Below are 17,115 nucleotides of genomic sequence, written 5' to 3'. Positions count from 1 at the left end.
GAGAGCAGGCAGTTTGCTTCAATCTACATTCAAACTCTGTTCTTTCTAGTTCTTTTTCTGAATGTAGGCATCTCTCTCCATCATGAGTCTTTTGGAGTTGTCTTATAACCCTGCATTGCTAAGAAGAGCCCAGTCTATCAAAGTTGGTTGTCACACATACATTGTGTCTGTAATTGTGTAATTGTAAACAGATTTCTCCTGGTTCTGATCTTCTCACTCTATGCCTTTTTTTTAAAAAAAAAACAGCTGTGGGGCAGCTAGGTGGCTGGAGTCAGGAGGACATGAGTTCAGTTCTGGCCTCAGACACTTAACACCCACACAAAAAAACTACCGTGTTTCCCCGATAATAAGACACTGTCTTACTATTTTTTTGGAAAGAAAAACACCAGAGGGCTTATTTTCAGGGGAGGGCTTATGTTGTCCTGCCTCAGCTCTCCTCTGCGGCACTGCTCTCAATGGCGCCAGCAAGCAAATCTTTGGGGAAGAACAGGATGACGCGCTCACTGCTGCAGCTCTGATTGGATGCAGCTCGGAGCGCGGCGTGTGTTTCACGGGGGGGGGGGGGGGGGGACGGTGCATACAGAGGGTACCGTAATGTAGCATGTAGCGCAGGGGATCACCTTCACTACAGTAGCAATCTCAATAGGGCTTATTTTCGGGGGAGGGCTTATTTTAGAGGAATCTTACACAGTAAAGGGAGGGCTTATTTTCAGGATAGGTCTTATTATCGGGGAAACACGGTAGCCATGTAACCTTGGGCAAGTTACTTAACCCCATTGCCCTCCAAAAAGGCAAAAACAAAAAACAAAAAACCAAGCTGTATGTAATAAAGATTTGAGGCTTCCATGTACAATCCTCTTCTTCTGTTTTACTTCATATGTGGAAATGCCCATTTTATTTAGTGTTAATAAATTCATAATTTTTTTTAAATTTTAAGCTATGAATTACAAAATCACCAGGACTTAGGGCAAAGGTCTTTTCTGATGCCCCAGGAAACAGACCACAAGTTAAATGAGAATGAAGTTCCAGGGCTCAATACTTCATAGGAATAGCAACCTCTTTTTTTTTTTTCTACCTTTTCTTTACAAAAAACTACTAAAAAGTTGGAAACAAAAAAACAAGAAGAAAATATAACTAACATTGAGTAAAATAGGGATGATTACCCAATTTTCTTATCTTTTTATCCCCTGACAGGTTGATATTTGCTTCCCTCTTTAACAACTCTAAATGAAGCCATTATTTTCAAATTATGCAGATAAATAATAGAACTATTTGAATAGGAAGTCAACTTGATGTGTCCTGATTTTCCCCATGCAGATTATGATATTTTACACTTATTTGTGCTGAGAGCATCATTTATTTCCCTCTGAGCACTTCTTCTAAACAGTTTTCATTTATTCATTCATTCAACAAACACTAACCTGTACTTTGTGAAAAGAACCATGATAAGCAATAGAAGATATACAAACATTAAAAAGCAGCTGTCCCTGCCCTCAAGGAACTTACAGTATGGGGAGGGCAGATAAGAACTATCAATAAAATAATACAGAAACACCAAGTTGCCCTACAATTTAGAATATAGCAATGCAGAAATAACAGTGAAACAATATAAAATGCACACCTTGGTGTCTCTGCCAGTACTTAAGCATAGTGCATTTGCACAACGTGGATAATTAAGAGATATTTGTTGAATGTTGTTGACTGAATAAAAATAGGTACAAAGTGCTAAAAACATAAGGGAGGGGCGGCCAGGTAGCACAGCGAGTAAGAGCACCGGCTCCAGTGTTGAGAAGACCTGGAGATCGAATCCCGGGCTCAGACACTCAGCACCACACCCAGAAATAACTGGCCGTGTAACCTTGAGCAAGTTACTTAACCCTGATTGCTTAAAAAAAATAAAAAAATAAAAACATAAGGGAATTGGGGTGGGGGGAGGGGTAGGTATGCAGTTATATAGCACTTACTATGTGCCAGGTACTATATTAAGCACCGTTCAGAAATATTATTTCATTTGATCTTCACAACAGCCTTGCAAGATGGATGCTATTATTATCCCCATTTTAGAGCTGAGGAAACTGAGGCAAGCAGCGGTTAAGTGACTTGTCTAGGGTTTCAAAGCTAGTATCTGAGGTCAAATTTGAACTCAGGTCTTCCTGGCTCCAGGCCCAGTGCTTCTTAAAGAAAGACAGCCCCAATCCCTAAAGGTTAGTTCAGGGAACCTGAGGGAAAGATGTAGTTTTCCTCACTTTGAAAAAGTAAGGTCGAAGCAATCACTATTTAATAATTTTTCAGAATACTGTTATGATGGCAAGGGAATCAATGCATTCTAGGACCCTTAGTACAGATGTCAATAAGATTTATGTCTTGGCTTTAAAACAACCCAGAGTTATATTACTGGGCTGAATTATTTTCGAGGACAGTAAAGACGCAGTAAGGAGAGAAAAACATACAGAAGACATGCATAAAGACTGAAAACTAAAAGAAGCTGGGAATATGAAGATTAAGAATTTTCTTTATAATAATTTCTTCTACTGCCTTATCTCCCTGCCTCCCTGTCTTTTTCTGCCTTTATTTAAACTCTTCTACTACTAGAACATCACTCCATACAAATAGTCTATATTGAATGAAAACATAATATACTGGTAAAATGCCTATGTAAACTCTACTCTTTTAATTGAAGTTTGGGTTAATTAAGATTGCACAGCTCTTACAATAACAGTTCACATTTACACAAGGACAGGGATAAGAACTGTGGTTTCACTGGTAGTGGGAGTTTTCCGATGAGCAAACTCCCTCTAACAATACAGGTCAGGACCTTCTCTGAAACTTATGGTCTTAGAAAGTTGTCTAGAGCCCTGGGAAGTTGAGGAATTTGTTGAAGGTCACAGAGTCAATATTCGTCAAAAGCAGGACTTAAGCCCAAGCATGCATTTCTGGCCCCAATGCCAGTGCTCTATCCACCATGCCTTCTATCCCATGGATACATGACCTTTTAAAGCTTACTCACAACAATTGTGTTTACTCAGAACAAGTCTAAAACTTACATGATATATAAGTATTGATATTGCAGCTTTACAGATGAGCAAACTGAAATTCAATGATTTGTCCAGGGTCAGTCAGTTAGTAAGCATCAGAAATCAGGACTCAAACTCAAGTCTAATGAGAATGAGGCTGATGCTCTTTCACTATGTGACATTCTTTGCTAAAATAAAGTACAAGATAAAAAACAGGCATCAAAACTAACTCACTTCCTAAGCTTAAATAAACAGCATCCTTAAAAACTGAAATGTTATAAAAGTAAGAGGAGTCTCCCTCCCCAGCTCAACTCATGTAGTCACCAAGGCTCAGAATGTGATCACAAAAACCCTAAAATAGGTGGTAAGGAGTTTTCCCACAACCCCACTACAATCAATATGTGAATGAGTTTCTAAACAACTTGTAAAGCTCTCCAAAGGACCTTGGTCACTGGAAGAAAGCGCCTGACACCACCCAGGAAACATCTTGTAACCAAGAGAATGGCTTGTGCTCCTTAAGCCTCTAATGTAAATGGCAGGGGGGAAAGAGAACACTTTTTCCCTTCTTTCCTATCCATGTAATGGGAGCTATGGGAGCAGTGGGAGAAAATGCATCTATCCAGGAGCACAGGCACCACTGACAGACAAATGCAAATAGTCACCCATGGCAGAAGGCAGCTTCATGGCAACTACCATGACCCTCATGGTAGAGAGGAATACTATCTATCAAATAAAAAAAAATCAACCTTGGGAATCCAACTGAATGTCTCTCCCACCCGACTGGAGCACAAGGGTAATTGTGTGAAGATTCTACAAAGAGGGAAAGGACTTCCAGTGCCAGCGGCTGTAACTAACCCTTTGCTAAATGTATAGCATATGCCCACACCCTGATGATGGGGGTATTTGTGGCAGAGTATTCCACAAGTCTAAAGGGGAATGTTTATATCAACTATTTTTATTATACCACCTCAGAAGATGATTTTTCTAAAGGCTAATAAAACCAACTGGTTAATTGTTAATGTTAAGCATACTACTGTGGGTTCATGACCAGTATACTATGTTGGGAGTAGCCACCAACAGGTTTTACCAGTAGAACCTGAGGTAAAAGATGTCCTCAGGGAACTCCAACCTATGATGGAAAGGTGAGGGAAAAACCTAGAAAAGGTATTAGTGAATGTAACTTTGCAAAAGTCAGTGTTAAGCTCTACCACAGAAGTTTTCTGGCAGCCTCCTAAGAAAAGAATATAGTACATTAGAGAGGGATCCCAGAGTCTAAAATTCTAGTCCCAGCTCTTCTAAGAAGTTACTTAACAAAATTTGGGCAAAAGGAAACAAAATTTCCTTCAGTGTCTATGGTATATTCCTTGAATTTCTCCAAGATTAGTAAATCATTCTCCTCAAAAGGGAGATTTCATTTTGCAAAACAGTATAAAGTCACTGAGAGCCAAGTCTAGTGATTAAGTTGGTTGATCATGCTACAAAATATCAGTTAAAATAAGGTATGCTATAAAGAAATAAAATTTATTCCTTTGAGTGTGTCATTAACTGGACCTAAAAGACAATTCCCAAAAAGTGGCAAAACTGTCCCAATCAATGGCATCATCACTGAAACAAGTAGTCTTCCAAGGAGATTACTTTAAAGACAACATTAATTTTAATTATTGGCATATTTGTTGAAAAGTTAGTCTTTTTACTGTCCTATGTAATGCTGTGGTACCCTTCTGGACCAAAAGTTTAGGAAAAGGGCAAGAGGATTAAGAAGTTTTCATTAAACAATGAGGAGAGACTACCCATATAGAAAGCCTTGACATCCACTCCTACCTATAATCTCCCTTAGTCACACCATATATGGAATGTTATAATAGGTAAAACAGCTGGGAGATGGGTAGGTCTAGAATTAGAAAGGACTGAGTTCAGTTCTTGCCTCAGAACCATCCTAGCTGTATGACCCTGAGCAAGTCACTTAACCTCTGCTTGCCTCTCTTTCTTCATCTGTAAAACACAAATAATAACTGTAACTGTCTCCCACAGTTGCTGTGAAGGTAAAATAAGAAAATTTTTGCAAAGCACTTTGACAACTTTAAAATTCTACATAAATGTTAGTATTATTATGTTCATTTCAGAGACCCACTTTTTAGGAATGAGATGAAAGAAAAGCCCAAGAGATAAAGTTTCTGGGTACTTAAAAATATATTAATTATGGCTAGGAGATAATCAATAAATTGAGGTTAATGGTTCTTTCAGAAACCAAAGACCTGTAATGTATGGAGGCCAATTGATTATATGTTTAAATGCCTTTGGAAAAGAGGTTGTCCCTGATGGGTAGAAATAGACTCTGACTGGTTAAGAATGAGAGAATGAATATTATAATGAGGTGGGCTTTCTTCTAATGAGGGGGTAGTAGACTAGACTCCAATCAGGTCAGCACTCTTGGGAAAAAGAGACTCATCCCCATCCAGATAATTCTGCCCCCAGAAATCTAAACAAAAAAATCTATTCTCCACTCAGTCCTACAAGAGTTAGAACAATGTGACAGAATTCGCCTAGATTTGATTCTCGTTACCTTTTAATTGGAAATAAACTCTCCCAGTTGGGTGGGGTCCCACCCAAGATTAAGGAAAATATCCCCAGTTCAGCCCTATCCTTTACAAGGACTGGGCTTTGAATGAGGAAATAGAAAGGGAAAAAACTCTGGATCCCCCTTTATTAAAAAGTGCATATTAGTAATCATTTCTCTCTGGAAGGACATTGGTAGGGTGGACAGTGTTCAAAGGAGAGCCACCAGGATGGGCCTAGAGATTATGACATAGGAGAACGAGTTAAAGGAATTGAAGATAATTAATTTGCAGAAAAGACTCAGGGGAGACATAACTGTCCTTAAGTATTTGGAATGCTGTCTCAAGGAAAAGGCATGCTCTACTTATCTTCAGGAAGGAAGAACTAAGAACAATGGGATTGAAATGGCAAAAACATACATTTAATTTTGATAGAAGGAAAAACTTCCTAGCAATAAGAACTGTCCAGAAGTAGAGTAGGCTGGCTGCCTCTGGTCCCCACTTATCTGCAGTCTTCAAGAGAAGGCTAGATGGACTTTTCAGATATCTTGAACTGGGGTTTCTTTTTTCAGATACCTGTTGGCCTCAATGGCCACTAAGGTCCTTTACAACTCTGAGGTCCTATGAGCCCTATGCCATAAAAAAATTTCCTTTGGCAGCAATATGTTCCATCAGCCAATTAAATTTTTTGAAATAGCAGGAACAACACATAATACTAAAGACAAGACAAAGCAAATATTTCTAACAATTCTATTCACTCTGTGGGTATGGCAGTTTTCAATGAAACCAGCCCCTTTCCACTCACGCTCATCACCAATTTCCCAGAAGTGTTGGGAGTGGGGATATAAACAGTATGTCCCTTTAGGAGCTGCCTATACTAATAAAAATATAAATTTATACCACATTTTAAGGCAAATGCATTAAATTCTCAGAGATTACCTTCCCCATTTTTAAAGTTGGAAAAATAAAGTGGGGAAAATTTTCAGTTTTATTAAAAGGAAAACACTTGCCTAGGAACTGTGTGAAGTAGAATTTGAAACCAGGTGTCCTGACTCTAGGACTAGCACTCTTCATACCACACTGCATTTTGATTAGCTATTGTTGAACTTTTTGATTTTCTTCTAAGTTATTAAATATGTCTCTCGATTTTTTCCCCACAAAAAAATCCATGGAACATATTTTAGTTTTCAACACATTAGACATATGTGACCTAATGGTTGAGCTCCCAGACTCTAGGGTGGTTAGTAATGTTTTTCACAAATTTAAAAAAAAATCAAAATCTATATATCTAAGTACACACCTATATTCACCCATTCATTCAACAAACATATAGTAGACTGCACAGGGTGAAGCACAAAAAAAGGTAAAAATAAAGACTGATTGACTGATGGACCTTGCTATCAAGAAGTTTATAATCCAGGAAGTACAATAAAATATATACATGAATGAATTACAAATTATTTTTAATTGGAATCAACTTTATTATTTTGTAAATGTGTTAAGTTTTATTTTGTTTTTGTGGATAACAAATTATAATAAGAAGGCTGGACTCAATGACCTCTCAGGTCCCTTTCAACCCTAAATCTATGATTCTGTTACCTGAACCCTAGAAAATAACCTGTATATGCTTAAAAGAATTGCAAAATGTTAAGTTTAGATTAGGGAAAGATCATTTTTATCTTCATGACAATATCTGATATTTCTGTGGAAAGCATCTTCTTCAGAAAAACTCTGTAAGTTAAAGTAGGAGCAGTATAATTATTATCCCTATTTTAAGGAGGCTTGCCCATAGTCCTATAATACCAAATAGCAGAAACAGTATTCCAAACCAGGGCTACTTTATTCCAAGCCTAATGTTATTTCCACTCTACCACATACTGCCTTGCTAGAAAAAGAAGCTGGTATTTGAGCTGATTCTTGAAACATTAGGAAGAGGCGGGGGTGGAGGAGGTGCAATAAGAAGAGGATATAATTTCAGAATGGTTGAAAACTAGAGGGTAAAAGAAAACTCCACTTTTAATAGGCACAATGAAACACAAGAAAATATACAGAGGTCAACTGGGAATTTATGGACATTTGGATTTTGTATTAAGTTCTGGCAATGCTTTAAACTTTAAAAGAAAGCCAACACAAAAATTTGTTGTAATTTTTTTTAATTGTAAGTAGATAATATGATAAAGAACAATGGACAACTGAATGTTCAGTGTTATAACCAAATATAACTTACAATAAAGTTAGCCTAACATTTAATGACAAGCATAATTATTGTTAGAAGAAAACCTGCACAAATGGTAAAAACAAAATTTCTGTTAGTCATTGTACTTACAATTATTTTTATACCAACAAGCTTTGCAATTTTTCTCTTCTTAAAATCTTCTTTGTTTAATATCTATAACTAGAATATTAAATTTCTAATCCTGTGGACAGTTTAAGTCTTATTACTCTCACCATAACACTATCAATAACTTCTGACCCATCAAAGTTGGGCCAAATGTAGTTAATAATCAACACTTTAGATAAAAAGATAAAATTCCCAGTTTCTAAAAGACTAAGTTCTGGGTCCCTTTGCTTTTCTTCCTGCCTAAGAGTTCAGGTTTCCTTTGATCCTCCCCCTCTCTCTAGAGGGAACCTGTCCTTCCACCAGCAATCTAAGAGAGCTAGCTCAGGATCTTCCAAAACTTCACTTGACCCTTAGAATAAGGCTACAATAGTGTGTGTGTGACACACACACATATGTTCTATGAAATTGATTCAGACTTAATTGTGAATGACTGGTATTGACAGGAAAATTAACTTTCATATTGTTAAATATTTAAATAATTTATTTAATATTTAATTAATATTTTAAAATATTTATACGTCAAGTATAATATTCCCTCCTCTGTCAAAAGACCATCTTGACTGTGAGAAAAGCCCCCCTTCCTTTAAACAATCCTAGGAATGTCCTTGCATTTCCTGCTCTTGGGGCTCAATTGGGAGAATAGGTTTGTGTGTGTGTCTGTGTCTGTGTGTGACCTCCTGCCTGGAATCTTTTTAACTTTTTTATCCTGTGAACAGAACTTAGCTTAGGCTAACCACTGCTACCCCCTGTCCTTGACTCTTTCATTAAGATTTACGGCAGGTTAGATCATGAAGGGTAAAATAATCTTAACGAAGTGAGTTTTCTTGCTCAGATTGTCAAAGGCAGCTGGGGCCTCAAGACCTAGCCTTGCTCCTCACATGACCCACCCCCCTTTTTCCTCCTGGAAGTATACAAAACTTTCCGTTGGTCTTCTTGATAGACATTCATCTAGTCAGATATATGTGTGACCCAGACTCAAGACCCTTTTTTTCTTGATTAGCGACACCTTTTTCCTCCACTTATGAGTTTGATTTTCTTTCAGAACTAACAGTATCAAAGCCTAGTTTTGAATCCATCAGAATTTTGCATAGGTCCAGCTATATTTACCTTTTCTGTTCATAAAGAAAAAGTAACTATGCTTTTGAGAGAAATTATTATTTCTCATATTAACAGCCAATTATTAAAATTGGGGAGACCTCAGCTTTTTTTTCCCCTGGACTATTTTCCTTGTCCAATCTCTCAAAGACAGGGTTAATGGAAGATAGGACTAACATCCTCCTCATTCTGGGTATTGCTACTTTGTCCAACTAGATCATACTTTTAATCCAATGGGAAACTCCCTTCAGCTCAGATTTGGGGGGGGGGGGAGGATAAATTCTTTGAATAGATTGCCCAAGGCTGGGGGTAATTTAAGAAGCAAATGACCTAATCACAGTTCAGGTCTAGCCCCTCATTATAATAGTTATACTCTCATTAATAATAATAAGCCAATAAGAGCTGACTGCCTCCCCTGGGGGGGGGGGGGGTGAAAAGGATGTTCCCTCTTCCAATAGGCATATATAAACCAAGAGCCTGCCACCATGATTATCTCTGATCTAAGAAAGAAAAGACCAAATGACCATCTGTTTATTAAAATGCTATTATTAATAAAATTATTAAATTACCCAGAAATTATATCTCTGGAACCTTTTTAAATGCCACACTCGGAGGTATTTTATATAGAGGAAGCAGGGAAGTGGAAAGAGTGATGGACCTGAGACTGGAAATGACCTAGATTCAAATCCTACCTCAGATACTTATGAGGCATGTCACTGAACAAATTACTTAAACTTTCTTGAGCTGATTCCCTCATCCTCAAAATGGGCATAATACTACCGGTAGCACCTACCTCACAGGGTTATTCTGAGAAACAAACAACAAAATGTATTTAAAGTGCCATATAAATGTGACCCATTATGATTAGTAAGCAGACTGAATGAAGGCTTGCAGTTTAAACAATCCAATTCCTGATACCACCCAGTAAAAGAATGAGATGTATATCATTGGTGGCTATATACTTTCAGCAGAGTATGCTACTGGCTACTCATTTCTCTTTGCAAGGTAGATGGAGGATGTGCTGTATACATTTATCTCAGGAATACCACAGAATTGGGTTGAGGATCTATCCAATTCTTTGCCCTGTTTGTATTTTCCCTAGGCTTAGTTAAACTTTAAATTCCTTGAAGCTAAGAAAATATATTTAGTTTTTGTTTGTCCTTCAGAAGATACCATACTGTAGGAGTTTGCATACTAACTGGAGATAGAGCATATAAATATGTGCAAAGTAAAATAACACGTCCATTGGTTTGTTCCTTTTGGTATCCATTGGTATAGGTAGGGGAATCCCGGTGAGGAATTCCTTTCTCCCAATGCAGATATACAACTGTTTCACAATCTATAAGTGTGGCTAGGAGAAATAACAGAAAATTATTTAAATGACAATTCAGAACAACAGAAAAGATGCCCAAGGCAATACATAATCATATGGCAAAGCAGTAACAAAAATAACCTCAGTTACAGGAGGTCAGAGGAAGGAGTTATCACCTCTGGCTAGAGAAGTGAGTAAGGTACTCATGAGATGTTTTTAAGGAGAAAGGATATGAGCTAGATTTTAAAACATGAGCTAGATTTTAAAAGTGCTGGCCCGAAGTCAGGAGGACCCAAGTTCGGTTTGGCCTTAGACACTTAACACCCACACAAAAAAACTAGCCTGGGCAAGTTACTTAACCCCAATTTCCCTCCAAAAAAAAAAAAATGTGTAAATGGTTGCTCCACATATGTGGAAAAGATAGAAAAGGGCATTCCATGAAGGTGAAACAAAAGGAACAAAAATGAAGAGATTAAATAGTATAAGAAGTGTATAAGAGAGTGAGAAAACAAGTTTAGCTAGAGTAAAGGGTCATTGTTGGGAGGAATGAGAAATAAGGCAGGAAAGGCTGGGACCTGGATGGAGGGGGCCCAGAACACTAAGTTAAAATAAAGTCTTTACCCTACAGGTAATGAAGGGTTGTTTTTTTTTATTTTAGTATTCACAAGATTAAAGGAGTATTTTAGGAAAATTATCAAGTAAAAGAGTAACAAGATCAAAGAGGAATGGATGGGAAAGAAGAGGCAGCATTGATATGATATATATATTGACTATATGTCCTGAAATCTAGAAATTAATCAGAAAGAGGAAGATTCCTAAGTGGAAAACTATTTCCTACCGGTGTGTGTGCATGTGTGTGTGAGTCAAAATAAAAGAAATGTCAACAATATCCTTCACATAAATGTGAAAGAAATTTGTCTCCAAAGCTTTCCTGTCTATACTAATGATACCACTGCAAAAATGAATATTTATGAAATGTAAAATGACTCAGATTAACTTACTCCAATTCCCTCCTCTAAAATTAGATTTCAAAATCATGTCAAAATGTAGATTTTGATTACAAAAGCAATTTGGAGGAAAATGTACATAACAAAAAAAAAAACAAGAAAGTAGGACGAAAGACACTTGAAATAGCTAAGAGAAATAATGGAGAAATGGACAACTTGCTAGAGAATTAAGAACAATAAAAAAAGAATAATGTTTAAAGTTGAACAATATTTTGTACATAATAGACATTACATGTTTGTTAAAGGTTGAACATTGTTCAATTTGAATGAACAAAGCAAAAGAAATAAATCAAAATACATTTACTAAGTGTCTATGATGCTCCAGGACAGTTCTAGACACAAAGGCTATAAAATACAAAGAAGGAAACTTTCTTTCCTCAAAAAGAGTTCACATTCTATTCAGTAGATATATACATATCCACTGTATATGTACACATATAAGTACTTATACTGATTATAAAGAGAAAAACTATAAATAACTACAAAATAAGTTCAAAAAAGGAAGAACAGGAGGAAGAAAAAAGATGAAAATCAACTAAAAGCAGTATAAGAATATAAAGGCAAGAAAGTGGGTCTTGAAAGGAAGTCAAGAAAAAATGTAAAGTAGCCTTGACTGATGTCACCAGAACATAAATACCTGATCAACCAAATAGTAATGTTTCCCAAATACAAAGAAAAAGCCACTTAAAAGAGTCAAAGTGGAGAATTCCCATTAGCTGTAAGTTTATTTGAGAAAAAAGGGCAGTTACACAATCTGTGATAAATGTTTTTTTTTTTAATGAAAAATAAACTCCAGGGGTTTTGAGAATGCTGTAGGCCATTCTACTTCAGCTTCTTTAACTCCTTCATTCACCTGAATGAGTATGAATTCGTTTCTTCCTTAGGTCTCAAAGTGTTAAAGCACCTCTTGAGACATAACCAAGAATGGGAACAGGGCTAAACTGCCCTCACAAAGGAGACCAAGTGAATCACTCACTGTTAAAAGCAGAATAATAAGGACAGAAAAGTGGAAATGACCAAAAGTTCAAATATTCATGCTAGGGCCAACAGATGCCCAAAGACTTTCACACAGAGCGATTCAATCCATTTCTAGCAAGATCCAGTTACTTTCTATGGACATTGTCAGATCTGGCCCATTATAGGTAGCCTGAAGAGAAATGGAAGATCAATACTAAATTAGTTTGAAAGTTTGGGTTTCTTACCTAGAGGGGCTGGAGAGCAGGACTTTGTTACTGTCAGTGGTTTACTGAGTGGCAGAAGTTTTCCTTCAATCAATAAACCCATAAGCATACTTTACATGTTTATGTGCAGGCTCATGACTGAAAAAAAAGTATGAGGCTAAAACCGAGGCTACTACTAGTGAAAAAAAAAGGAAAAGGTAATATAAGCAATTATACATCATGACTTACTAAACAAAACAAATTAAACAAATAATTCTTGCCAATCCAACCAACTGAGCATTATTCCATGCCAGGCACCATGCCAAGCTATAGAGATATTAAGGTAAAATAGTCCCTGCTGTGGAGGAATTTACATTCTAAAGGAAGACAATATTTTTCTATATAAATATCTATGTATGTGTGTATATATATATATACATATACCATACTCATACATATATACAGATAAGATACATATGTATATAGAAAACACATGTGTAAGATATGTGTGTCTATGAAGGTTATCTAACTGTAAAGGTATAGGTTATGGGCAACATAGATAGATATCTTTGGATACTGGCCAATTTCTATTTTAAACTATGGTTTCTACCTTGAAAGAAGAAGGACCTTGTTTGGGCACTTGTTCCTTCCCTCAGTTCCTCCCTCCAAGAATCAGTCTAGATTTATAACTATCTCTTCCTCCTCTCAAATATTGCTGCTTCTGGAGTATGATTTTTAGGGGTTCAGAAGAAAAGTTGTTTCCCTGGTTGCTCATAAAAGGAAGGCAGCCCCTTAACATATATATATTCACCAGTTTAACTTTTTTCTCCAAAACAATGATTACACAAAAGACTGTCACAAATAGTGAGTAGCAAGTAAACTCATTCATCTAAGCCAGGAATGTACAACATGCAGCCAGCCAAAGGATTTGGGGCAGCCCTCAAAAAATGTAGAGAATGTAAAGTGAGGACATAACAGGTGCTTAACTGGCCTTTCACTAAGTCACTATTGTGTCCATCATGTAACTTGGCAACTGGGCTGCCACTGCCCATTCTCCCCTCTTTGTCACCTGGCACTCAGCAACCAACCACCTCTAGTTACCTTTACATGGAAAGTGAGCCTGTAAAAACCTATTTGTGGCTGAAGAAGTTTAGCCTATTTTAATTTTGGCCCCTCCCTACTGCCAAGTTGTGCAGGTCTGACTCAAGCAAACAGAAACCAGAAAATAACACATTACAGGAAAATACATAAAATGAATGAACTCTTTATTTAGCTCAGAGTGAGATGAGATCTCAGCTTCAGATCAAAGAGAGGGCTCAATATGACCTAAAAGAATGTCTTCTAAGTCTTTAGAGAGGAAAAATGGAAAACAGAGACATTTTGAGGAGCCACCTTCTCCATAATCTGTCGTTTCCAAAGTCCTTCCGTGTGTGTGTGTGTGTGTGTGTGTGTCTCTCAAAGAACCTCACAAAGCCCTACTACCCCTTACACAGGAATCACCATTCTTTCATCAGGTAGGCGTCATTTCTCACAAGCTTGACTGGAAACCCAGTTATATATACAAAATAGAAAACAAGGTAAAGTTGGACAGGAATTAACAATCCAAGTTGTCTGAGGATGTCTGTGGAAGCAAATAGCTAAAGTAAGCACCAGAGCAAAAGGTAACCAATTCATGTGTTAGAGTTTATTAGGGATGTTTTTTTAACAGAGGAATCTTTGCAGTCAATTTTCTGAGTAATAAAATGAATAATATTTCCTATAGGCTTTCACAAAGCTTCTACGTTATCATCCTACCTATTTCAAAACAAATCAGAATTTTCATAGGAAATCAAGACAAGTCAGCAAACAGTAATTCCTAGATTAGAGATTCAGATGGCCTATCCTATACTAAAAAATTTTAGCATAAGATACTATGATTCATTTTTGGGCAGAAAGTCATTTCCTTTTAATATATGGGCATATCCCAGGATTCATGCCTCAAATTCCTATGTAAACCCAGGGCGATTAACACAGAAGAAAACATACTTGTGTACGTGGATAAACAATAAATGTGAAGTACGTAAAACTCGGTCTGAAAGTGATAGAGGGTCCTAGATGTCTCCTAGTGAATTCTTTAATCGGGTCAATGTTAAAGCTGAAGTTCTGGCTTGTTCACAAGCACTTTTAGAAAGTTCTTTATACTTTTAAGTAACGGGTTAGGCAGATGAGCCGGAGGTGTTTTCTTCACGTAAAGGAACTTTAGGGTGAGTGAGGTAGGGCTGACTTTATTGTTAACACAGGCAGTAGGCTGGTAAATCCATCATAGATAGGCCGTGGATACGGCATACTTGGCTCAATTTTTGCAAAACATTCGAAAAACATCTCCCATTTTAGGATTACAGTCAAGATAAGGAGATGCAACTGAATGATGAATGACCGAGTCTACAGTTTAATGGGGGAAATAACAAATAGCAAGATAAAAACGGGATAAAAAGGCGATAATTCACACCGGGATTTTAGTGGGAACTTAAGGAAAGTCGGGAGCCGGAATTGGGAGGGAGGACAGTCCTGGAATGGGGGACGGAGAGACAATAGTTGTCAACAGTTTTGCAAACCTTAAAGTGCTATATAAATGCTATTAGTTATTATTACATCCTTGAAATGCTTTAGGCTCCTAGGAGAAAAGCAAATATAATAAAATGACCGACGAGAAGGAAGCTGCTGAAACAGCACTAGGCCTTTTTGCACAAAGCTTAGCCCCCCCACCTACATTTTCTCTCATTTCCACACTTCCCCACCCCCATCGCCTGTTGTGGTGCCCTTCTGCGCCTGCGCGGCAGCCCACGTTACGTGCCCGCGATGAAGCTGGGCGCCGCTTTTTCCTCCAGGAGTCGACTAGCTGGAGGGCGGGCAGCAGCGCGCTTGCGCGTTAGCGCGCGCGTCACACTGATAGTCCCTACCTGCTACTTTGAGCGGCTCTCTGCGGCCGGGTAAGGCGTCCTCGCGCCTGACGATTTTTGACACAGAGTCTCCCATCATCCCAGTGTTCAAGCGAGGCCAGAAATCGCGGAGCAGTCTCCTAGAGTTTGCGATCCGAGAGAGCATAGACTGGGTCGGGGGTCGAGGGTCGAGAGTCGAGAGTCGAGGGGTGGGCGGGGCGAGCTGGCCGGGCGGGGCTGGGGAAGGGGCGGGGTGCAGCCCCGGGCAGGCGCGAGACTGTGCTCGTGCAGCTCGGACTGGCTGAGCTGAAAAGTCTAAGCAAGAGGAGGGACTGCTTTTTCCCTGTAGCGGAGTTGTGTAAACTATTTCAGCTGGGTGGCTTACTCGGTCTTCTGAGGGGAGGAGCTGATCCTACATACACCCAGGGTTTTCCTTGGGGTTGGACTTCGTGGGCGTGTAAAACTGTATTTAGGGACAGAGGTCGCATAGGCAGTGAGCATTGATTTGTACCGAATAGTTGGCCGCATCTGGCTTGCTCCAGAACAGGCAGTGCTGGACTAGCTATCAGGGAACCCGGGTTCAAATTTTGGCAGATAAGCTCACTGATGAGAAAATTACGGCTTCTCTATTTCCTGAAGGAAAATGAGATTCTTCAGCCCCGCACCCCCCAGTCAAGATCCAGCTGTGAAAATTTTAATTCTTTGATGCAAGTTTACTATTATTTAATCGCCTGGTGCTTCTAGGTATATGAAGAAAGAGGGAGAAAGTGGTGAAGTAGAAAGAAAGCTACTTTTAGAATCAAAGAACCAGGGTTTGAACTCCACTCTGGCATTTATTGCCTGGGCAACTCAAACTTCTCTGACCTCGGTTTTTTAATTTGTAAAATGAGGCGTTTGGGACCAATGACATCCAAGGCCCCTTTCAGGTCTGTGATTTTTTTCTAAACTTTTCACTGACATCCAACTGTGATATCTGGCAAATCACCCTTTCTGGAGGGTCATTACCACATCTGTAAAATGAAGCTAATATTACTTAACACCACCTAGCATAAGATTGTGGGGAAAGTAAGACTCAAGTTGCTAAAGAAACAGGAACCATTATTTACCCAATACCTCCCTGTAACACTGGTGTTATTTATTGTGTGCCAGGCACTGTACCTAGTTGATGTAGAATACAGGAGAAAATGTCAAAGTCCCAGCCCTCTTGGAGTTAATAGCTATTGGAGACAACCTGGAATTGACCAGCAATTGATTAATGATGATGACTTTCATAGTGTGATTTAAAGTTTTCAAAGCACTTTAAATACATTCTCTTACTTTAGCTTCACATTGTGGAAGACTAAAATGCTTTATTTCAACTAGAAATATTAAGAAATAATGCTTTCCACAGCCTAAAACCCTTTCCTGACTTTTACCTTTTGGAAGAGGGGTTCAGCCAGAAACAAAAGGCTTAGGAAAATAGTTAAGGATAAGAACCAGACTTTGCACAGGGTACCTGGTCTTGTTAAGCTTATTGTCTTCTCACAGATATGGCCTATAACCTACCCAAGGGAAGAGCCCTTTTTTTTTCCCCCATTCAGAAAGGATTTTAATATTTTTAATCTGTAAAGTGAGTAGTCAGTTGAAGAACAGAGTAGTTCAAGATCATGACTGTAGTTCTGGAATGTTATACCAAAACTGTATTTTAACTTTATGTTTTCCTTGTTCCAGATT

General features: G+C 38.2%; 1 protein-coding gene across 1 annotated transcript in view; it reads right to left on the bottom strand.

The window, feature by feature from the left end:
* MSRA (methionine sulfoxide reductase A) overlaps positions 1–17,115 on the bottom strand; it is a 280,483-nt gene that overhangs the window by 256,152 nt on the left and 7,216 nt on the right. The window contains exon 2 of the mRNA XM_069075967.1: positions 15,424–15,814. Coding sequence (XP_068932068.1) covers positions 15,424–15,814 — 391 coding nt within the window. The remainder of the gene's footprint in view (positions 1–15,423; positions 15,815–17,115) is intronic.

The sequence above is a fragment of the Petaurus breviceps genome, unplaced genomic scaffold, assembly GCF_028583685.1.
Source record: "Petaurus breviceps papuanus isolate PSGF00001 unplaced genomic scaffold, PetGlider_PUasm1.0 90919, whole genome shotgun sequence".
In the NCBI taxonomy this organism is placed as follows: Eukaryota; Metazoa; Chordata; class Mammalia; order Diprotodontia; family Petauridae; genus Petaurus; species Petaurus breviceps.
This window is presented reverse-complemented; position numbering and strand designations above follow the sequence as displayed.